The 24,465-nt window shown below is 36.4% G+C and overlaps 1 protein-coding gene across 1 annotated transcript in view; it reads right to left on the bottom strand.

Annotated features, from left to right (window-relative positions):
* Positions 1 to 24,465, bottom strand: part of FSIP1 (fibrous sheath interacting protein 1) — a 246,793-nt gene that overhangs the window by 141,865 nt on the left and 80,463 nt on the right. The window contains exon 11 of the mRNA XM_043980546.1: positions 19,759 to 19,899. Within this exon, the coding sequence (XP_043836481.1) occupies positions 19,759 to 19,899 (141 nt within the window). The remainder of the gene's footprint in view (positions 1 to 19,758; positions 19,900 to 24,465) is intronic.

Raw genomic sequence — 24,465 nt, forward strand, 5'->3', positions numbered from 1 at the left:
GTGAAGACTTGGGTTGAGGATGAGAGAACAGAATTTTTGTCTACATATACTTAAAAGATATATCATATGAATGGATAGAGGAATGGTAGGGTGATGAACTGTACTAAGTAATGAAAGCAAGACAGTTCCTGCTCGGAGTTCACAGAGGGAGATGAGATGAGATGAGATGAGATGAGATGAGATGAGATGAGATGAGATGAGATGAGATGAGATGAGATGAGATGAGATGAGATGAGATGAGATGAGATGAGATGAGATGAGATGAGATGAGATGAGATGAGATGAGATGAGATGAGATGAGATGAGATGAGATGAGATGAGATGAGATGAGATGAGATGAGATGAGATGAGATGAGATGAGATGAGATGAGATGAGATGAGATGTGAGAGAGAGAGAGAGAGAGAGAGAGAGAGAGAGAGAGAGAGAGAGACTGACTCTCTAATGAAATGGATCTTAAGGCATATGGCAATATATCATCTTTAGTCTTATTTCATTGATAAAATCATATTTATTTCTGATGTTGAACCATTTGACAATGCTAAGGACTTTGGTGGCAAGAACTTTCTTTTCCAGTTCCTCAGTAGCTGAGGTTAGGGCTTTAGCTCTTATAGAAATAGTCGCCATGTCAAATCTCCACAAGGATTATTTTCATGGATAATGGCTTTAGGGGCTGAGGCAGAAATGGGAGGGGGCTCCTATTCTCAGGACTCTTGGACTTACCTGCTTCACAGTGGCAATTGGGCAGTTGGTGGTAGTGGTAGTAGTAGGGATGGTGGGCTCCTTCTTTACAATCAATGTCAATCAATCAATCAGTCCACAAGTCTTGCTCCCTGCAGTGTTGGCCATGTGGGCTTGGCTAAAAACAGAGCCAGTGGTCTATGGAATACTACTGTTTCGAGCGTTCTTAGGCTCGGGGTCCTAGGCCATCCCCACTTGAGTCAGGGGAGGGGGAGAAGGAGGTCAATTTAGTGGTGGTGGTTTAACCTTCCTGAACATGCCACCTCCTATCTCTTCTTCAGGGTGACTTACTGCTTCAACCAAGCAAGTTTGCCTGATCCATGGGTGGCACTGATTGGCAGGTGTTAATGCTAGTAGTGGGAAGAATGAGTGCCTTCTCCCCACAGGCTGCTCCCCTAAATAATGACTATGGAGTCTGGGCTGAAAGCAGAGCCAAAAGTCTGGGGAGTCCTGCTATTCCCCAGACTCCTGGCTAATGGAAGAGGGACTAAATTTCTTGCACTTGGTCTGAGAGAGCAGAAGTGGAGCCAGTGGGCAAAAGCTGAAGAGATAAATCTGAGATTTATAAGACATCTTGCTCACATTAAGAGCCTTCCAGAAATATAATGGGTTGTCTGTGTAAGTGATAGCCTCCCCCTCACTAGAGGTTTTCAGGTGAAAGTTTAATGTTTACTTTGTGGGTATTTTATAGGGAGGGCTCCATTTCAGATACAGGTTAGTTAGAACCAGACAGCCTATGAAGTCCCTTCTAACTCTGTTTCTGTGCTTCTGGGACTTTTGAGACACATGTCATGGGTTTCTTATTAAAGAACAAAGAATGGTGACATGAGCATTAGTTACATTTACAGAGCAAGTCTGTTTTTTATATGAAGCAAATTTTATACATTGCTAAATACTACTTCTATAATAAAAAAGTGTGTGTATAGTAAATATTATAAGAGAATAAGATCATGTCAAAAATTGGGTGTTACATATAATTGAGATGAAATAAAAATTGGCATGCAGAGAAAACTTAAAGTACCCCAATATTGAGGTATTCTGAGATACATCAATCAACACCCACAAACATTAAATAATTACTAATCATTACTAATCAGGTCTTAGCTCCAACCTAGTAGGATACTATATATTTCAATGGAATACAATTTTATTGTGTTTCAAAGTTCAGTGGTATCTGGATGTATGCCACCACATAATACCAACTAGATAGAGAATGGAGAATATTAACTAAATAATCACATTTTTAAAATCCATTATTTTATCATATCAACTTATAACAACTACACAAATACACAAAAATCTAGTCTCGGTCAATTTGTTTAGTTGCTTAGAGAAATGTTTCTAAAACTATATTGCGTAAAGAGGTCCTAAAACTAAAAAAGCTTTAAGAATAGAGAAACTCAAAGAGTAAATCCATCCACCTTTGGGACATGCCATTTATACATAATATATGCATTCAGACAATTCATTCAGATAAGCACTGAAATCTGATAGAAACCAACTGTGTGACTGAAAATGTGACTTCTTTTTGGTCTAGAATGCCCCCCAATAATGTATGATGCACAGTCATACATAACCACATATAGTCTGTTTCAGCAGAATATGTATATTCAGCAAAAGTCTCTTTGTTTTCTTTACTTTGTTTTTTGCCATAAGTTTTTTGTACAAATGCCCATTAAGGATAATTGGGTAATATATGTAAATTAAATTAATACACTAGGGGAAGAGCCCTCAGGCTGCCCTTGAAGGAGCCTATGTTGATAAAGACCCTGAGAGTTGTATTTTGTCCCAAATTAGGAAAAAAGGAAACTAAAGTGAGAGCAAAACTGAAGGGTGTGGTTTCCCCTAATAGCTAGTTTCTGAAGATGTCTCCAGAGGAAGAGAAGAAAGATGTGGAAGGTCTGAGGTGACAGGGACCAACAGTGACACTGAGGCAGCTGGTGATAGTGACATCTGGAGTTCTTTTCCTCAAACCCAAGTGGGTTACCTTGCCAGTGGCTGATCAAAGCTTTACACAAGAACTGTTACAATAGAAAGCAAAAGTGCTAATGACCAAGATTCTAATGATAAAACATATCCATAAAACTGAGTATCATATCTCAATTAAAGAAAAATATGATTATATATGTGCAATTTGGGTTTACTTCTAGTGATTCTAATGACGATGTGTGTTTTCAATTTTTTTCAAAATAGGTCAGGAAAAATTCAAAGGCATTTACAGGCAAAATAGCACATTTTAAAAGAAAAACCTCACATTTTAAGTAAACAGGATGAACTAAAATCATATTAAAAGTACTTGACTTGTAAGTAAAGAAAAAATAGACTATTGTGAAACATCTTACAAATGAGCTATCATATCCAATATTATTCTCAATTATAAACATTGCTAGGAAATAATCATACTCTTTTCATTAAGCTTCACTGAACATGTTGCAATACTGTTCAATTTAGAATAAAATATTCTAAATTATATATTATGTGCATATACATATTGTGATGTTTAAAATTTAATGTGTGGTCACCTTATTCCTGTCCCAAGTGTAGGGAAACCTAGCTAGAGTTTATTTATAAATTAGAAGCTTTAGCACCAATTTGGGGCATTAAGCATTTATTAGTAAAAAGAGAACACCTGGGTCAGAAAGTGAAGGAAAAGTGGATAAAGCACCGGCCCTGGAGTCAGGAGTACCTGAGTTCAAATCGGGCCTCAGACACTTAACACTTACTAGCTGTGTGACCCTGGGCAAGTCACTTAACCCCAATTGCCTCACTAAAAAAAAAAAAAAAAGAAAAAGAAAGAAAGAAAGTGAAGGAAAGGCCTATCTAACCTAGAGTTCTCAATTCCCCCACTACCAGCCTGTTAGAGAGACTGAACTGAGTGTGGAATCTTCCTCGGAGTTTCAAGGAGAGGTGGTCCTTCCACCCTGCTTCAAGCTAATTGGCTAGCATCACCCAAATCCATTGGTTCACTGGACTTGAGGGTGGTCCTGCGTTGAGGTCAGAGTCAGAAGTCTCTGAGAACACACCCTCTTCAGAGTCAGGCAGATGTGGTTTCAATTGAATTAACTTTTAAGTATGCTAATCAGTGAAGTCAGTCAATCCAATCAAGCTGGGGCCTTTGGGCATTGGCAAAGCCCATTATTTTCTTACAATATATATAGGCAAATACACACACACACACACACACACACACACACACACACATATATATATATTTTAAAATTAGTTTTATGATATTAAGTACCAATAGCAATAGGTACTGAAGTCTAGGAATCTTTCCATTCTCTAAAATTTTAAACATATTGGGCTCTAATTTTACTTTGCAATATATTTGAGTTCTAGCTTTGTTTACTAGAATCTCCAACTGTTAGAATTTGAGCCCAATTTCTAGAACTTAAGGATCTAACCATGTAGCTATAGATGGCATATGTTTTCGTACAGGTATATCTGTATCTAGTATATAGCCAGGCAGCTAGGTGGCACATTGGATAGAGCACTGAGCTTAGAATCAGGAAGACTCATCTTCATGAGTTCAAATCTGGCCTCAGAAATTACTGGCTGTGTGATCCTGGGAAAGCCACTTAATACTGTTTGCTACAGTTTCCTCATTTGTAAAATGAGCCAGAGAAGGAGATGCAAATCACTCCAGAATCATTGCAAAAAAAAAACAAAAACAAAAACGGATCACAAAGAGTCAGACAGGACTGAAATGACTGAACAATGACAATAAAATATATAGCCACCAGAGGGTAGCAGAGTGTTATGGCTAGCAGAGAGTTGTGGCTTTATGTTCCTGAATGATTTAGTCACACTGGAAGATGAGGGATTTATGGCATATTTCAAATTCAATCAATCAACAAGCTTTTATTAAATATCTACTATTTGCTAGACACTGTGCTAGGTGATGGAAATACAAAAGCAAAGAATGAAACAATGGAGTTTACATACTGAATGAATGAATGAATGAATGAATGAATGAATGAGTGCAGCTTAAGCATTTAATGTGTGCAAAGCACACAGTCCCTACTTTCAAGGAGTTCGTATTCTAATGGGGAGACAACATATACAGATGGTTTCAGCTGTAAGTCAGATGGACAGGTCCTATGGTACAAGGCCTTAGGGTACAGTGGCAAAGCAGGTTGTAATGCCTCTTCGTTAATGTCATTTCCACTGATAAAATCATAAAAGCTCCTAATGTTGAACCCTTTGACGGTGCCAGTTACTTTGGTGGCAAGAACTTTCTTTTCTGGTCTTCAGTAGCTGTATCTGAAGCACCTACAGGTGCAGTTCCTGCAGTTCCCTGGCTGCATACCCACCAAGGCTGCTTCTCAGGATGATGGCTGAGGATAGTGGGCTAGAAGCACTGATCTTCTGAACACCCTTATATTTAGCATATTGGACTGTCTCCATTAGGGTCTGAGGGGAGATGGTGGTTAAGGTGGTTCTGGTGGTTCAACTTGCCGGGCACATACTGCCTCCTGTCTCTCCCTCAGAAAGCCTTGTTCTTAGCTAGTTTAGCTTGCCTACCCTTTGGGGAGCATGTGGCTGGCCCCTGGTGAGGATGGCTGGCCCTTACTCCATACGAGTTGATTCTATAGGAGATGCAGGTGAGGGCTAGCCAGGAAGCAGGACCTGCCACGGCCAAGGCTTTTAAGCCCATTTGCCTGTAGGTCAGAGTTGGTCAGCAGCTATTGTTTGTGGTGATAAAGAAGCTGGGCCTTTCAAATATAAGCATATTTAGGATAGAGACCACAAATAAATACACAGTAGTTATATACAAGGTAATTCAGGAAGGAGGGGACTAACAATTCAAGAAATTAAAGCTAATAGACTTGTGGAGGTTTCCAAAAGGTTAAAGAATATATGTATATGTGTAGATCTATGTGATATATAGAAAAATGTACTTATATATCTCTACATACCTATCTATATCTGGTGTAATGATTGGAATGACGCCACCTGCTGGAGAGTTACTGTAGGAAAGCTATGCCATGAGGAGAAGGCGTCTGAGGGCAAGCCATGTGGCTTTCCTTGGCGTCAGGAAGTGACGTTTGCTCGTGCATACTGTCAATCAAAGCTACCAGCCAATTACCGTGAAGCTGTGTGTGCGTGTGGATGGAGGATGTTCCCAGTTTCACAGGAGGCATTGGGTCCTTTTGGTTCCTGACCTTGCCATGGCAGGGCAGATGATTTCTCTTAGAAATAGTTAGATTTTTACCTTTCTCTCTGATCCTAATGCTCTTTAATATATACTCAAACACTTAAATAATCTTGTTAAGGCTTATAATTTATTGGCGACCACTCATTAGATTTTAGATAGTATAGCTAGAATTTTAGCCCCTTACACTAGATAGATAATAGATAGATTAAGATAAATATAGACAGATAGATAGATAAATAGATAAGATAGAAATAGATAGAATAGGACTTTAGATAGTATAAAATAAATGGGAGTATACCTGCCAAAAAAAACCCAGGAACTACATAAACAAAATTATTTTTTAAAATTTTTATACAAATAAAATTAGATGTAAATAATTGGAGAAATATTAATTGGTCATGGGGAGGCAAGGCCAATATGATAAAAATGGTAATTTTACCTAATTTAGATATTCAATGCCATTCCAATTAAATTACTAAAAAAATTATTTTACTGAATGAGAAAAAAATAGCAAAATTCCTTTGGAAGAAGAAAAAAGTTAAGAATATCAAAAGAACTAATGAAAAATGTAAAGGAAGGTGGTTTAGCAGTACTAGACCTTAAACTATATTATAAGGCAGTAATTATCAAAACAATCTGGTACTGGCTAAAGAAATAGAAAGGGAGGTCAATGGAAGAGATGTGGATGTACAATTTATAGCAGCAAGTAAATTTAATAACCTTGTATTTGACAAATGTAAAAACTTAAGATTTTGGGATAAAAATTCATTATTTGGTAAAAATTGTTGAGAAAATGGAAAAGTAGTATGGCAAAAACTGGGACTTCATAAGACCTTTACAAAAATATATCCATGTACTAGTGTCCAAAAACCACAAATACTAAAAAAACACACTAGAAATACTATATATGCGTTTGTACATGCATAGTACATACATGTGTGCATATATAGTATATACACGTGTGTATGTGTTACATATACATATGTATGTATGTTATAAATACATATATCCTTTAAGGACCATAATGTCATAAAAATTATAATACAGGGAATACACACACACAAAAAGCATACCCAAATTGAAACATAATAATGACATCTTCTACAATGAGCAGATGTGGTAGGAATAGTATCCATTTTACATAAGCTGAGATGGTTGTCCTTTAAGGAGGGCAGGAGACTATCAGGATTTGGTTGGTCTGTTGACCTAAGGGGCAAAATAAGTCAAGCTTATAGGGAGTTGGTGTTCCTGAAATTTGGCAGAATGCTTACCCTGGGTCTTTCTTATACAGCATGGCTGCCTTGGTGAATGCAGGGGCAGAGGGAAGAAGTTTCTGCTCTTGGTAAATTATATCCTTTTAATCTTTTTACAAATAAATTTATTTTTATTGGATTTTATGATCCACAGGCATTTTATTGCATTCTAATCCTGAGCCTGAATCACTAGACTGGGCTGAGCTAGACCTAGCCCTGAATGTTTGGTGTTAGTTAGTAGAAATGTATTGCAATGACTTCATGGTTGACTTTAATGGAAGTCAGAGAAGAGCCATGAAAAAGAAAGGGAGCCTTGGGTGACTGGATGGCCAGATCCAGGAGCCTGGCACCCTGTGGCTATAACACTTTTGGCTTCATATGGGGTGGCCTCTCAGTGAGATAAGGAGAGAATCCTACTGATACTGTAAGATAGGTTAAATGAATACTTAAGGATCTTTGTAAGGAAAGTAGAAGTATTACAAAATCCACTATTATTCCATGACTCTTACTGACAGTTTTCAGAAAAGCCAGGGTACCAACTTAAGGAAAATAAAAATAAGTTATTTTAGTGCAGTCAGCAACTGGAGATAGATATGGATATGTATTTGGTTTTTTAAAGATCATATCAAAGGCATAAGGAAGCTTACGAATTTAAAAAGTGCCCAGGTAAAAAGGGTGACAGGGACTGATAAGACTATAGGAAGAAAGTATAATCTATGATTCACAGATCTAATTGGAGAATCTCTTGAATCCTGATAAGATTAGAAGTATACAAAAAGAAAATAGGAGTAGATGTAAAGATGAAAATTGGTAACTGGAACTGGTAGGAAAAATAAATCATAAAAACAACTAATAAAGGCAGCTAGGGGGCATAGTAGATAAAGCACCAGCCCTGGATTCAGGAGGACCTGAGTTCAAATGCGGCCTCAGACACTTGATACTTACTAGCTGTGTGACCCTGGGCAAGTCACTTAACTCTCATTGCCCCACAAAATAAATGAATGAATGAATGAATGAACAGATAGATAGATAGATAGATAGATAGATAGATAGATAGATAGATAGATAGATAGATAGATAGATAAGATGATGGATAGATAGATGGATGGATAGATGGATAGATGGATGGATGAATGGATAGATAAATAAATAGATGAATAACTAAATAGATAAATGAATGAATGAATAAACAGATAAATAATGACTATGTGAAAGAGAAGGCTGGTGATGAGTCAACATACCAAAGTTTCTGAGATGCAGCTAAAGTAGTTCTCTAAAGAAAAAATATGTCCATTAAAACATACATTAACAGAAAAAAGAAATATACTTTAAAAGCTTTTACATGAACAAAACCAATGCAATTAGAATAAGAAGAAAACTATAAATAGGAGGAATCCTTGCATGAAATATCCATAATACATTATGACTTCAAAAGATAGATGATAGGGAAGCTAGGTGGCGAAGTGGATAGAGCACCGGCCCTGGAGTCAGGAGGACCTGAGTTCAAATCCAGACTCAGACACTTAACACTTACTGGCTGTGTTACCCTGGGCAAGTCACTTAACCCCAATTGCCTCACCAAAACCAAACCAAAACAAAAGATGGATGATGAAGAAAGATTTCTACCTCTTGGCAGAGATCTGATGGACTAGAAGTGAAGAGTGAGACATACTTTTTGAGACATGCCAACGGGCTGACATATTTTTCTTGATTATACACTGTTGGTAGAACTATCAGTCTAGCCATTCTGGAAAACAATTTGGAACTGTGCTAGAAAAATGATTAAAGTTTTCATAAACAACTGCTTAGAGAAGCCACAACTGGAAATGTATGCCAAAATGGTCCATTAATTAATTAATTATTTAATCAAATAGATTAATTAATTAAATTAATTAATTAAATGAATGAATGAATGAATAAATAAATAAAAAGCTTCTGGTCTACCAAGATATTAATAACAAAATTTTTTGTGGTAGCAAAAAACTAGAAACAAAGTGCCCACTCATTGAGTTGGGGAAATGGCCGAATAAAATGTAATATATGAATGTCATGGAATATTATTATGGCATAAGAAAAAATAAACATGAAGAATTCAGAGAAACATAGGGAAACGTGAATGGATGCAGGGTAAAGTAAACAGAACCAGAAAGACAATATACAAAATTACTAAAATAATTTCAATTAAAAGAACATTAAAGGGGCAGCTAGGTGGCGCAGTAGATAGAGCACCAGTCCTGGAGTCAGGAGTACCTGGGTTCAAATCCGGCCTCAGACACTTAACACGTACTAGCTGTGTGACCTTGGGCAAGTCATTTAACCCTCATTGCCCCACCAAAAACAAAAAACAAAAACCAAACATTAAAACAAAACGTAATGCTAAATAACTGTCATGGCCAGTCTTGAGCCCCAGAAGAGATTAAGGAAGTATACCTCCTTCTTTTCAACAGAAAGGTAAAAGGACCACAGGCATACAATGTTATATGCTTTGTCAGACCCAAGTCACCATGTCAGGTGATTTGACTAAACTAATGTTCTTTGTTGCCAGGGAAGGTTCTTGGGCAGAGGGAAGAGTAAGAACAGGGACATCATCAACTCCATTCTTCATCGCAGAGATGTTTGACTATGGGTGTGAAACATTGCATCTCCAGTCTAATTTGGTTGGCATATTGGTTAGTTTTGTAGAACTGCTTCTCCCCCTTTTTTCTTTCTCTCTCTTTTTTCTTTCTCTTTTTTATTCTTTGTTACAAGGTATTGTTCTCTGTATGGGGAAAGGGGAAAGGACATTTTTCTAAATGAAGCTGATATAAAAACAAAATATATTAACCAAAAAGAAAAGAAAAAATACTGATGATTTTTGGAGAAATAAAAAGGTATAAAAAAACAAAGAAATTCCTGATACAGACTTTGATGTTATGGTACACTAAAATTTATAACAGCAAACTAAAATTTAACTGGTTTTATCTGAGTGTGGTATAAAGAAAAAGAGTGAAGTCCTTTGTAAATTACACAGGAGGATTTAGAAAAGGCGCAAGAAGACTTTTTCACTGTCAAATATATGTGAAGCACACTGTACCATCAACCCACTTCTGTCTTCTGCAGTCACAAGTTTCCCTAAAGCGTATCAGCATCCATAAGGATTTACTCTATTACTGCATTTGTTATTTGCTATTTTGTATTACTGTATTGAATTTTCTCAAAGGCATGTGATGAAGTATTGAACTTGGAAGTTGTAAAGGCTGCCAGTTCAGGGACAGCAACTGACTCTTAAGTCTGGCAACAGGAAAGAATATAAAAGGAATTACAGAAGAGGCTGCTTTTCCTTTCTGGGCATGGAAGTACACGTGTGAGGCTCATTACACATAGGGCTCATTATGTCTTAATGAGTAAAATAAACTATATTTTGTCTGTCAGAATAAAATTTGAATCAAAGATTGCCTAGGGACATAGCATAGGCAGGAGGCTAGCAAATGTAGATGGGAATTAAGCCAGATGAAACATACATTACTTCTTTTCTTCAGTCTTAACTTTAAATTTCTTCAGTAAATCACATATACAACAATAATATTACAATTATTGTTCTAGTAGCAAGAAACAAAATCTAAGGTGTCATCTCTTCCCCTAGTATTAACAGGCAGCTGGTAAACAGGTGCAGCATGCTCAGCTGGAAGCACTCTCCACATGGAAGAGGCTGAGGAGCCTGCTTCCTAAAAGGCATGATGGTGGGTAAAGGAAGGGCTTTGTTTCCCAATGCAGAAATACTTAGACATTTTGTAACTGGTTCCAGTTACTAACTATATAGTAAAGAGGATCCTTTTTGATTAACTGTTAAACCACCATTCAAAAGGTCTGTAACAACCAGCCAATGTGAGCTGGGTTCTCATTTCTTCCTGGCTGTATTCAAGTGAGGAAGAAAGGAATAAGCTTTTGCTGGGAAAAAAAGCCTTAGCCCCCGCCTTGGCTCAGTGAGAGTGAGTTCAGAGTAACCGATACCCTACTATATTAAGATTTGCACTTCAATTCTTTTTACAATGTAAATTCATTTGAAATTTGAGATGTTCAAATTTAGAGACATCTCCACTCCAAATGTTCATGTGGACTACTTCTGCATGTTCTGTGGTAGAGCCTTCTGAGCTCTTATTGCTCTGATCAACCACAGTTGGACATAATATACCTTGCCTCCAAAATAGTGCTATCATTTTGGTCCTCTTCAAGAAGGAAGGACAATAACCAATTCATTTGAAGGGTTGATAAATGGCAGAGTATTAGATAGAGAGCACTGAGCCTGAATTCAGAGACTTGAGTTCAAGTGTGACCTTGGCCAATTTACTAGTTTTATGACCTTGGGCAAGTCTCTGTATACAAAACGTTCCTCTACTATAAAATGAGGATAATAATAGCATCTATATCATAGGGTTGTATGAATTAAATGAAATAATGTTTGTAAAGATTTAGCAGTTTTCAGAAAAGTCAGGGTGGTGCTAGACCATCAGCAGTTCTCTTGTCTTTTGTTTTGCCACTGGACTCTAATGACTCTAGAGGACAGAATGAGGCTGATGACTTTGCAAAGCTCTGCCTCACTTAAATCCAATTCACCACAAGTGAAGACATCACTTTCATGATGTCACTGGTCCTCTTCTAGAACAAAGAATGAACAACAACAACAAAGCACAGTGCCTGGCATACAATAGGTGTTTAATGTATGCTTGTTCCTTTCCCTTCCCTACAAAAGACATGTTCCTTAAAACTAAAAACGTGATTTATTATAGTCCTGCCCTAAAGCAGAACAGTCTAGAGACTCTTAAAATCACTAATCAAACTGAGATTCTAAATTAATGGTGACATAAAACTGAGATGTCATTGGAAAGAACATGAACTATAAGTCATTCCCCAATTGGTAAATGGTCCAAGGATATGGAAAGGCAGTTTTCAGACAAAGAAATCCAAGCTATCTAAAGTCATATGGAAAAATTTCTAAGTCACTATTTATTAGAAAAAGGCAAATTAAAACTCTGAGGTACTACCTCATACCTATTGATTGGCTAACATGACAAAAAAAGGAAAGTGACCAGTGTTGGAGGGGATGTGGGAAAACTGAGACACTAATACCTTGTTGGTGGAACTGTGAATTGATCTAACCATTCTGGAGAGCAATTTGGAACTATGACCAAAGGCCTATAAAACTATGGATACCCTTTGATCCAGTCATACCACTTTTAGATTTGTATCCCAAAGAGATAAAACAAAAAGGGGAAAAAACTTATTTGTACAAAAATATTTATAGCAGCTCTTTTGTGGTAGCTAAGAATTAGAAATTATGGGGATACTCACCAAATAGGGAATGGCTGAACAAATTGTAGTATATGAGTGTAATGGAATCTTATTGTGCTATAAGAAATGAGAAGCAGGATGATTTCAGAAAAACCTGGACTTACATGAACAGATATAAAGTGAAATGAGCACATGACTGCACATGTATACCCTATATCAGATGGCTTACCATCTCCGGGAGGGGAGAGGAGAAGAAGGGAGAATTTAGAACTCAAAACTTTAAAAATAATAATATTAAAAGTTGTTTTTACATGAAATTCGGGAAAATATTATTCTAAAAAGAGAACGTGAACTAAACCAAGCCACTCTACTCCCTGTTAGTATACTACCTGGTACTGTTTAAATAGTGCTATAGTGTTAGCCTGTATGGCAGAGCATGATTGAGATTAAACCAAGGTAAACAAATTAGAGAGTTTCACTCTATCAGATGGCCATAAATAGAACTAATAGCCCCAACCAACCATGCTACAAAATCCACCAATGGTTATTAGTGAAGACTAGATCAAAGAGTATATGTGGATCAGCATAAATACATTATGTTTTCTGAAAAAAACAGCTCAAAGATCATTACCACTTGGTGGTATATTAGAAAGCTATTTGTATTCTTTTATTTCAGGCACAGCATACTAGTATCCTAAAAAAAAAGTCTTCCCTGTCTATAAGAAACAAAAATAGCCATTGTTGCAGGACCTGTGAGAAGACAGGTACACAAATACACTCATTGGTGGTGAAATATCAATGGATCCAACTGTTCTAGAAAACCATATGGAATTATACTAGGAAAGTAACTGATTTGTTTCTCTCCTATGACCCTACAATTCCTCTACTATATATATACCCCAAGAACAACAAAAACAGGAAAAAGGCATCTGTTATTATTATAAAAATATTTTTTGTAGCACTCTTTGTGACAGAAAAGAACTAGAAGTGAAATGGGTATCCATCAAATGCAAAAGGATTGAATAAACTCTAGCATATGAATATTGTGGAATATTCTTACACTATAAAAAATACTGAATACTAAGAATTCAGAGAATTTAGAAAGATTCGCACGGACTGATAGAAAGTGAAACAATTAGAATTTTAAAAAACAACCTATACAATAACCACAGATAAGCAAAGAAAACACTGTTGAAAGCCATCAGAACTTTGATCAAACTAGTGACCAATACTGACTGACAGTGAAGTATGATTATAAGACTTCTCAGCTGAGATGGTGGACCACTCCACACATTAGAGTGGCAAAGATGACAAAAGAAGAAAAAAACAAATGTTGGAGGGGTTGTTGGAAGATAGGCACATAAATGTACTACTGATGGAGCTATGAATTAGTCCGAACAATCAGGAAAGCAATTTGGAGACATGGCCCAAAATAAAATACCCTTTGACTCAGCTATTCCACTACAAATCCTACATTCCAAAGAAAAGAAAAAGACCTATGTGTACAAAAATATTTATATTAGCTCTTTTCATAGTAGCCAAAAAAATGGAAACTAAGAGTATGCTCTCCTGTTGAGGGATTGGCTAAACAAATTATGGGAAATAATTGTGAGAGAATATTATTGTGACATAAGAAATGACAAACTGGATCAAAGGAAGCTGGGAAGATCTCTCTGAATTATACAGAACAAAATTAACTGAACTTATACAATAACAACATTATAGAGAAAAACAACTTTGAAAGTCTTTAGAACTCTGACTGATGCAATGATAAACCAGGAGTCCAGGGAGGGAAGGTGAAACATGCTATCCATATACTACTGGAGATATACTAGAGTAGTGATTAACTTAAAATGCACAGAAAGATATATATTTTTAGCCATGACTGATATAAGAATTTGTTTTGCTGGATTGTGTATGTTTATGATGAGGACTTTATTTTACAGGGTTTTATTGCTGTTTAATCAGAAGCATGGAATGGGAGAGACAGATTTTTTTTAATTGGTTAATTACTGATACAATAGTTTACTTTTTAAAATCCTAAGCAATAAACATTGAAACAATTAATACTACAAATTAATACAATTACTAATTACAATTACAATTAATACAATTATTAATACAAATACTGAGATTCCTTTTAGCTTTAGCAAAGTTGAAAGCTACAAAATAAACCCTTTAAAATCTAAGAGTCAATAGTAAAAAAGGAAATCCGATTCCAAATACCTACAAAACAGATAAAATATCTGGAGATCAATCTAACAAAGTACATAAAATACTTATATGGGTTCAACTACAAAGTGCTCCTAAAAGAAATAAAGAATATTTATTCAATTTATATAGCTGAGGGAATATTTAATACTTATAAGTATACCATGCCAATGTAATAAAAATGATGCTACCAAAGTTAAAATACATTTTAATGCTATACCAATCTATCAAAGGGATAATTTATAGAATTCAATGAAATAATAACATTCACTTAAAAATAAAAGCTCTAGAATATCAAGGGAAATAACGAAAAGAAATAGAGACAAAGAGGGGATATCACTTCTAGCCCTCAGACTATATTATAAAGCACCAATCATCAAAACCATCTGGCACTGATTAAAAATTAAAAGATAGATCAATGAAATAGACCAGAAAAGGGAGAATCAAAAACAATGGAACTCAATAATCCAGTATTCAATAAAGTGGAAAATACAAATTACTAAGGATAGAACTTTTTATTATGGGGTCAGGGGAAGGCGGGACTTCTGGGAAAATTGGAAAGCAATCTAACAGAAATTAGGCTTAGATCAACACCTCCTGGCATCCACTACAATGTATTCTAAATGGATACATTAATATAAAAAATCATAAAATTAAAAAACTATAAGTGAAATAGAACAAATGTCTCTCACAGCTCTGGATAAGAGAGGGTTATAGACAATTACAAAATATAAAATAACTTTGATTACAAGAAACCAAAAAAGCTTTGGCATAAACAAAATCAATGTACCAAGTATAAAGAAGGAAAGCTATTGAATGGAGGGAAATATCCTTTGTATCAAATTTCTCTGATTAAGGTTTGTTCCAAATCATTAAGAAAAATGCAAATTAAAACAAGTTTCACAATATAACCTGCAAATTGGCAAAAATGACGAAGATCAAAAAAGTCAATGTTAGAGAAGTTCTGAGAATATATGTACAACTAATGCATTGTTGGCAGATCTGTAAATCGCTATAACCATTATGAAAAGCAATTTGGAATTTTGAAAGTAAAGTGACTAAAATGTCCATACCTTTTATCCCAAAGATTCTATTAATGGGCTTTTACTGCCAAGGAGGTTATTGATAATAAGATAGGCTCCATATACACCAAAATATTTATGGTAGCACTTTTTTGTGATAATAAAGACTTGGAAATAAAGTAGATATCCATCAATTGGGGAGTGGCTAAACAAATTGTAGTATATAAATATAATGGAATATTATTGTGCTGTAAGAAATGACAACTATGATGATGAATACAGAAAAGCATGGAAAGAACTACATGAACTGATGCAAAATTAAGCAAGTAGAGCCAAGAAAATAATATATACAAACACTAAAACAAATTAATAGAAAGAACCACCACAAAAACATATAAAAATATAAAATTACAAAGAACAAGCATGACTTGAAAGACAAGATATGAGAAGATACTCCCAACCCTCCCCTTTATAGAAGCGGGAACTCCTTAAGTATTGTATATACATTGAACATATTTTTAGCTTTTTTGATGTAATGATCAGTTATACTGATTTGTTCCTCTTCTTTTTCTTTTGTTGTCCTTAAAAATATTTGTTATCTGAGAGAGTTTTCTGGGAGGTGATGGGAAAGAATACTAAAGGAAGTTATGGTGATATGAAAAATGAAAGAATCAATAAAAACTTATTTTTTTAAAAAATTTGTTAATACCTTAATAGATACATACAATTTAACTTCCTTTCCTTTCTCTTACTAACCTATTCCCTTTTCTTAACAAGTAATATTACTCACCCTGACTTATCTACCTTGCCTAACTTCCTTTTCCTAGGATCTTTATTCTTTTTTTCCCCTCAAGTCCAAATCCTCCCCCTTGAATCTTTCACTTCCTTCAGACTGAATACTATTTATCTTCCAGTTCAAATCCTTCTCTCCCTTCTTCAACTTCTCAATTCATCTAAAATCTCTCTCTCTCTCTCTCTCTCTCTCTCTCTCTCTCTCTCTCTCTCTCTCTCTCTCACACACACACACACACACACACACACACACACACACACACACACACACTCAATCATACTGCAATTACATTGGCATAGAAATACACTGTAATGGCTTTTAAGCATATGAAATATATCAAAAATATCCTTTGCCAGTATAATAGCGAGGGAAAAAATATGCTGGTCTCAGAGATGGAAGAGAGCACAGGTAAGATCATGTACTATGTGAACTGGGTGTAGTGTCTTGTGGGTTTACCAAAATAAGTTTTTAAAAAGGCAGTGGCAGTAGTAAAATGGTACAGGCCAGGTGATTTATGGTACTTCGTTTTCTCCTATTGTGTTCATGTGAGGGAGGCCAGCTCCAGCTTCTTAGAATGGCCTTTCCAAGCAACTGTCATTTGTGGATTCCTTCCTTGGGCCAGATTGATTAGCTAGGCAGATATCACAGAAGAGAATGCTAGAAGGCCTTTAAGGTTTCTTCTTGCTCTAAATCTATGATCCTATGAGAACCAGGACACAACATTGAAAGAAGGAAGAGAAGGATGGAGGGGGGTATACTAACATAGCAATGTCTACCTGAGCAACTACCTTTCTCAGTCTCAGAGCATAGTAAGCAGCACCCCCTCCTTCCCACAGACGGCAAATGCACCTAAGTGAACAATCATTCCTGTCCTATTAAGTAGGACAATCAGAGTAAGCACAGAACAGTGAGTCAGCACATGGAGTGGTTGATATTCTTGCAACCAAGTGGAAAAGCTCAGCATCCATCCTGGCACTGCATCAGGACCAGATAGGATCATCCCCTGTAAGTGCTGAGTAACTGTGGTCATCAGCCCCCACTACAGTGGCTGGAGATGGAGACAGGTGATTTATGCTACACAAGTAAAATTCTTAACTTTTTCCCTTCTGGCTCACAAGAGAGCAAACAGAGAAAGGCTCCATCCTAGGAGGTAGGAAGCAAGATTTATTGGAGCTTTTCCTACTGGGGCTTCTATAGCTGAAATTACTATGCTTCTCCTAATTAAACTATTTTGCTGTTTACTATGCTATGGGGTCTAAGGGAATTTTAGTGCTTAGATTTAAAAAGAAGCATGGGATTTCCAAGTATTTAACACAGTGCCTGGAACATAGTAGGTACTTAATATTTATTGACTGACTGACAGTGATGGGGCAAATGAATCAATGAAAGAAGGCAGAACCTTAGTGTAATAAAGGAAGCAAATTCCCCCAACAGGTAGGTAAATAGCCTCATCACATTTTTTGCTATGTGCGAGTATGGTTGCAATTTTTAAGATGTGTGGGCATTCCCCTTGGATCCACAGTTATATATTCATGCTTGCTCCAGAGCCTAGACAGAGCACAGATAACAAAAGGGATTAAGGTAGGTGTTCTATCCTTCATATCAATCTAAAATTAGCTGTATATGTGATTCTACCAAATAAATTTACTTTCCTGTACTTAGTGAGGGGGCCCTGCTTCTCCAGTAAAGATTTTCCATATACAGGCACTGAAATGTGACAAATACATCAGTAGTGTTCACTCTCTCAGCTTCCCTCAAACAACCTGGCTACATCAGCACCAGGAAGACATGGTGATATAATCAACTAGATTCATCCCAATAGCATCCAGTAGACACTACACCCAGTTCACATAGTACATGATCTTACCTGTGCTCTCTTCCATCTCTGAGACCAGCATATTTTTTCCCTCGCTATTATACTGGCAAAGGATATTTTTGATATATTTCATATGCTTAAAAGTCATTACAGTGTATTTCTATTCCCAGCTATGGGTAGCAACCCTTGCATGAGATACTCCCTACCAAAACAATGGGGCCAGGTACACATTGGAGTTTTCTCATCTCTCTCTTACTTCCTATTCAGATGCTAGAAACTTCCACAACTGACATCCCTCCAAGGGGCAGTGACCAGATCATCCCCATGTAACCACACAGTATTATGAAACTTAAAATATGAATTTACTTTCTGGTAAATGGCATTATACAGAATATGCATTCTAACCCACTGAAAGTAAAGATACTCATTAGTGATCAACACCTCCCCTCAAGAACTTTGAATAGTCTCCATGACTTCCTGTTCTTCATCAGACACGATGTTAGCTGGGTGAAATGGGCCTTTGTTCCTCTGTGTCAATTCTCTCCTCCACCATACCTCTGACTGCACATTATAGCATGTTTCTAGTTTTGGTGTCCCACTAATCTAGGCAGATTCCATAAATCATTGTTCCCTATAACCGCCCTGTGACATCTGCCACAACTTTCTGTACCTGCAGCTCTCCCCAGCTCCCAGCAGGTTTGGTCATTTCATCACAAATCCTACAGCCCTCCTGAGCTGTGAGAAAGTGATGATTGGCTTATCAAAGGCTACCTTTGCTGTCTTCAAAGTTCTGCTCTTCTCTTCAGCCTCTAGTTGACCATGATCATTCCCATTCCCAAGTGAAAAGTGCTCAAATAACTAGTCCATTTGAGAAAAGCATTGTGGTTGTGCAAATAATTTTTTTTAAAAGCACCTCCATTATTCTAAAGTTTTCTTTTATATATGAGTCCCCATTGCTCTAGGTCATAGAGTAGTCTCTTACAGGTCACATGCACTTTCTCCCCTTATACATCATTAGCATATTTCTCTCCAACCAGATATATGATGGATTACTACAACTTACATCCTCTCTTCCCCAATGTCTGGACAAAGTATCTCCTGCCCCAGCAGCACCTCCCATTTGTTCAAAAAATTGGGCTCTGGAGGAACAATTCACTCTCTTCCAAGTTGTCCCTCTATTCCCTACCTGCCCCTGGACCAGTGAGGCCAGTTTCTTTATTACCTGAGACAGCTTTCTGACACAAGTAAAAGGAAGAGGGATGTTACTAGCAGCTCCCAGCATCAGTTGTGTGGCAGGGAAAGAGGGTTTTGTGATCCTCATGACTGAATTAAATCTTCAATCTTATTCAAATTCTAATTTCTAAATTCCGTGTTGCTTGTCATGGCTGATTTGATACATCATGAAGCATAAGTAGAATAGTGAAGCCTTCATTTTGCTTTTCTTCACATATTAATTGATTATAATTAAAATTTGAAAGTTTAAAATATAAAGACTTACAATATCTTCCTCCAACTCTCTCAGCTGCTGATCTATCTCTTTGAGCCGATTTTTTTCATACCGCTGCTCTTTGGTGTTTCGAAGTGCCTTATCCCCTGGAGTCACTTTCACTTGTGTGTCATCATTAAGAACAGTTTCCTGCTAAAGATAAAAGTTATTATATGTAAAAAAGAAATATATTGCCATATACTCTTCTAAAGCAAAACTATACCAGAATCTAGCCTCCCATCACTTCTATCACTTCATTACCCTCTAATAATGTTTTTCTTCATCTTAAAATCCCCACTTACAACCCCTCAAAATTTTCCCTTTTCAGAAACAAATCATCCACTAAATCAATAGAACCAAATTAATCAACACAATAAAAATAAATACAATTTATTGCCCTTATCATCATTTACAAATTGAAAACATTGATGACAACACTGTGCAGGCAGGTACTTTCCACCCCTAGGTTCAATGGTTATACAAATTATTTTACTTTTATAAGAGACTAACTTTACACCAATTGCAACAAAAGACATGGGATGGGATGAGCAGATACACTTGATTCCATATATATATATGAATACATCAAATGAGTTGTTTGTAGTAAGACATGATCAGTCGTTAACCATATTCAAATGGAATAGACATTATGCAAAAATTACTCTACTAAGATGACTATCATGAAATTCTATTCCTTAAAATGAAACAGAAGTTTCTGGCTTTAACTTCACAAACTAATAGATTCACATCTTAGTTTCCCAAGCTTTTTTATCTTTACAAATTATTGCCATAGCATTCTGAAAGAAAGAAATACTTCAAGGACTTAATCTTATACATGACTATATAAGTATTAGTGGGTAGATGACAATCCCAAACATTTATTTACTTGTTTGGGATAAGGAATGACTACACATTCAGACTGAAAAGAGTAAGATCTTACATAATTGCATTGTGCTCATATCTTTTAGTGACTACTTGCCCTGATTATAGAAATTTGCTATAAAAGGAAAAAGCAGGTACACGATTGTAATAGCATCAAAACTGCTCCCCCAAGCCTAGGTCTAAGGGCACAAATTGACTCAAGCTTTCTCAACTCTGTTTGATTTCAGGTAAGAGTCACAGTTGACAACCAATCGTGCAATCACAATTCCACTCATAGCTAGACTCAAGATGAACCAGGTGTGAGATATTTTTGTTCAAAAAGGAAGTAACAAAATGGGGAAACTGACTCAAGAGACTACTACCTTCAGCCATGCCAAGGTTGTTCCCTCTGCCTCTTCCCAGATTACAAACATTCACCTGTCACAGTTCAGGATCACACTCCCTCTAAGTATGTTATGGCATTTCCCTCAAATAATGGATTACTGACTTAATGATCCATCAGACAACTATACTCGAATTCAAAACTCAGAATAATATAATTTACAGCCCCAATAGATTTTGCTTCAAAAACAGCAAGTTTCACTATTCAGGACTTAAGGCTAGATACAATTATTATCATTCTCATGGTATTGCAATAAGCAATTAAAGTTTGCCAAGGCTCACACAAAAGATTTCATTTAACATCTGTGGTAAAAAAAATATGAAAGTTTTTTAACAGTCGGTTAGGATAACTGAAAGACACCAGTTTTTCTTAAGGACCACCCTTTTGGGGAGGAGACCAATGGCATGAGCTACGCACGCCAGTGCGCCTGCTGCGCATGTCAGACTGCCTGCTATGCACTCGACTTCCGGGGTGCGAGCTGAAAAGGCCCTAGAGAAGCATAAAAAGAGAAACAGGAAAAAGAAATCAAGGACGTTAAATGGTTAAATTGTTTACATTCCTACATGGGAAGATGATACATTTAACTCATAAGAACTTTCTCAGTATTAGGACAGATGATAGGAATAAATTTAGACAGAGGGCACAGGGGGGAATTGATTATGAAGGGATGATATCTGTAAAGCATTTTTTTGTTTGTTTATCGGGTTGTTGTTTTTTGTTTGTTTGGTTGGTTTTTTGTTGTTGTTGTTGTTGTTTTGTGGGGGCAGTCAGAGGGTGGCATGCCTGGGGTTGCTCAGTGCGTGAGTGTCTTGTGTGTGAGGCCAAATTTGGGCTCAGGTTCTCCTGAGTCCAGGGTGGGTACTTTGTCCACTGTGTCACCTAGCTGCCCAATGATAACAACTTTAGGGCAAAATTGAGGGGGGAGCAGATTGCACCGGGGGAGGGGGAAGGGAAGAGGGAGAATGGGGTAAAATCCTACATGAAAGAAGCAGGAAAGGGTTTATGGAGTTGGGGGAGAGCTGGGGGAGGAGTGGGGCAATGAATGAACCTTACACTCATCAGAATTGGCTCAAAGACCTTAATCTTGTCAGAGTTGGCTCAAGGAGGGAATAACATATACACTCAATCTAACCCTATAGGAAAGTAGGAGGGGAAGGAGATAAGAAGGGAGGGGTGAAAGAAGGGAGGGCAGATGGGGGGAGGGTCAGTCAGAAGCAAAACACTTTTGAGGAGGAATAGGGTGAAAGAAGATAGAAAATAGAGTAAATATCATGGGGGAGGGAATAGGATGGAGGGAAACAGTTAACAATAGTAACTGAAAAAAATTTTGAAGCAGAGGCAAGAGTAATGTAAGATGATGATGATAACAATGGTGATTGATAGATGAATTGATTGGATGTAGATGAGAATTGATTGATGAGGATTGGCTGATGAGGAGGACTGACTGATGAGGAGGATTAATTGATAAAGATGGGATTTATTGATGATGAGAATTGATTGATTGATGATAATGATGATGATAAAATGTACTTACTTTGCGGGGATATTGTGAAGAGAATTATTTATAATACTATATAAATTCTTTATCATACTACTATATAAATGTTATCTATTACTGTTGTTGCAAGAATCAACCTCATGGGTTTATTGTAAGGAAATCCCTCTTTATTGTACTATATAAATGTAGTTTACTATGAAAAGAATGATGAGCAGGATGCTATCAGAAAGACCTACATGAGCTGATGCAATGTGAAATGTACTGTATATAAAATAACAGCAATATTGTAATATAATCTGCTGTGAATGACTTGGTTATTTTCAGCAATGCAAAGATCCAAGGCAACTCTCAAAGTCTTAGGAAAAATGCAGTGCATCTACAGAGAAAGAACTGATAGTGTCTGAATACTGACTGAAGCATAATTTTTTTGTTAGTTCCTTTATCTGGTTTTGTTTTTGTCTGTTTTCTTTCACAACCTGGCTAATAAGGAAATGTTTTGCATGACTGTTCATGTCTAGTTTATATTGAATTGCTTGAGTTCTTGGTAGGGGGTGGGGGAAGGAGGGAAGAAGAGAATTTGGAAAACAAAGTCTTAAAAAATTTCAATGTCAAAATTTGTATTTACATGTAATTTGGGAAATTAAAATTCTAAAATAAAAAAAGAAATCACTTCTATATTATATATAAACTTGTAAATTCTCGGTAACTCAATCCATTGTTTAGGAATTTCCATAACTCAAACAAGTTCTTTTACATACTGATGACCTTGCTCAAACAGATGGTTTCAAGAAAACTGGAAAATTTACAAATAAGGGAAATCTAAAGGTCTTTTCTTTGTACCTTTTTCCTCACACAGTAATTACCTATGTTTTCCCCAATTTTTTTCATAATTTTTCCAGTCTCTACTAAGTCTCATCATGAAGTTATGAACCTGAGTAACATGACTTTTCCCAAAGTATTGCAGCTCATCTATCTGGGAGTTCTTAAGAAGGGCTTCCTCCTCCACCTTCCTTAAATAAGTTTCTCTTTTGTATGGAGGAAGCAAGGCAGTTCTTAAAATTCAAACTGAATATAAAATATTATAAAAATGGAAAGGGGCAGCTAGGTGGCACAATGGACAAAGCACCGGCCCTGGATTCAGGAGGACCTGAGTTCAAATCTGACTTCAGACACTTGACACTTACTAGCTGTGTGACCCTGGGTAAGTCACTTAACTCATCGTTGCCATCCCCCAAAAAATGGATAGACATCTCATATAACATAGCAAAATTTCTCATTTCAAAAACATATCAGTTTAAAAAGTTAATTTTTAAATTTAAAATAACAAACATTTTTATTTATACTTTGGGGTTCCAATTTTTATCCCTCCTTCCCCCCAAGTAGTAAACAATCAGATATAGATTATACATGTATGATCATGTAAAACATTACCATATTAGTCATTTTGTATAAGAAAACTTGAATAAAAGGGAAAAAATGAAAGAAAGTGAAAAATAGTATGCTTTAGTCTGTGTTCCATCAACATCAATTCTTTCTTTGGAGGTAAATAGTACGTTTCATCAATAGTCCTAAAAAGTTATTTTTACATTGATCAGTACTTTACTTTGTAAAACTCCCTAAGTATCTAACTAAATGTTCCAATCAAACCAATTACCTTTTGGTTGTTTCCTGATGTACACAAATTTTCTCTTTTCCATGAACAAGGAAAGCATTTATAATAGGCAGCCAGTTTTTAGGTACCAGTCCTAAATGTTTTTTCCTCTAAAAATTCACTAACACAACCCACCCCAACTTGTCTCTTTCTAACCAGTGAGATGACCTTCATATCCTAGCAGCAAAACAACAAATCCATTATTGGGGGGTGGGGGAATGGGGAGGATGGTCTTAGTTCACTTAAAACAAAGTCTAAAGAATGTTAGCCCCAAACTTGCTAGAATATTTCAGCACAATGCAAGTA

The sequence above is a fragment of the Dromiciops gliroides genome, chromosome 2, assembly GCF_019393635.1.
Source record: "Dromiciops gliroides isolate mDroGli1 chromosome 2, mDroGli1.pri, whole genome shotgun sequence".
NCBI lineage: Eukaryota > Metazoa > Chordata > Mammalia > Microbiotheria > Microbiotheriidae > Dromiciops > Dromiciops gliroides.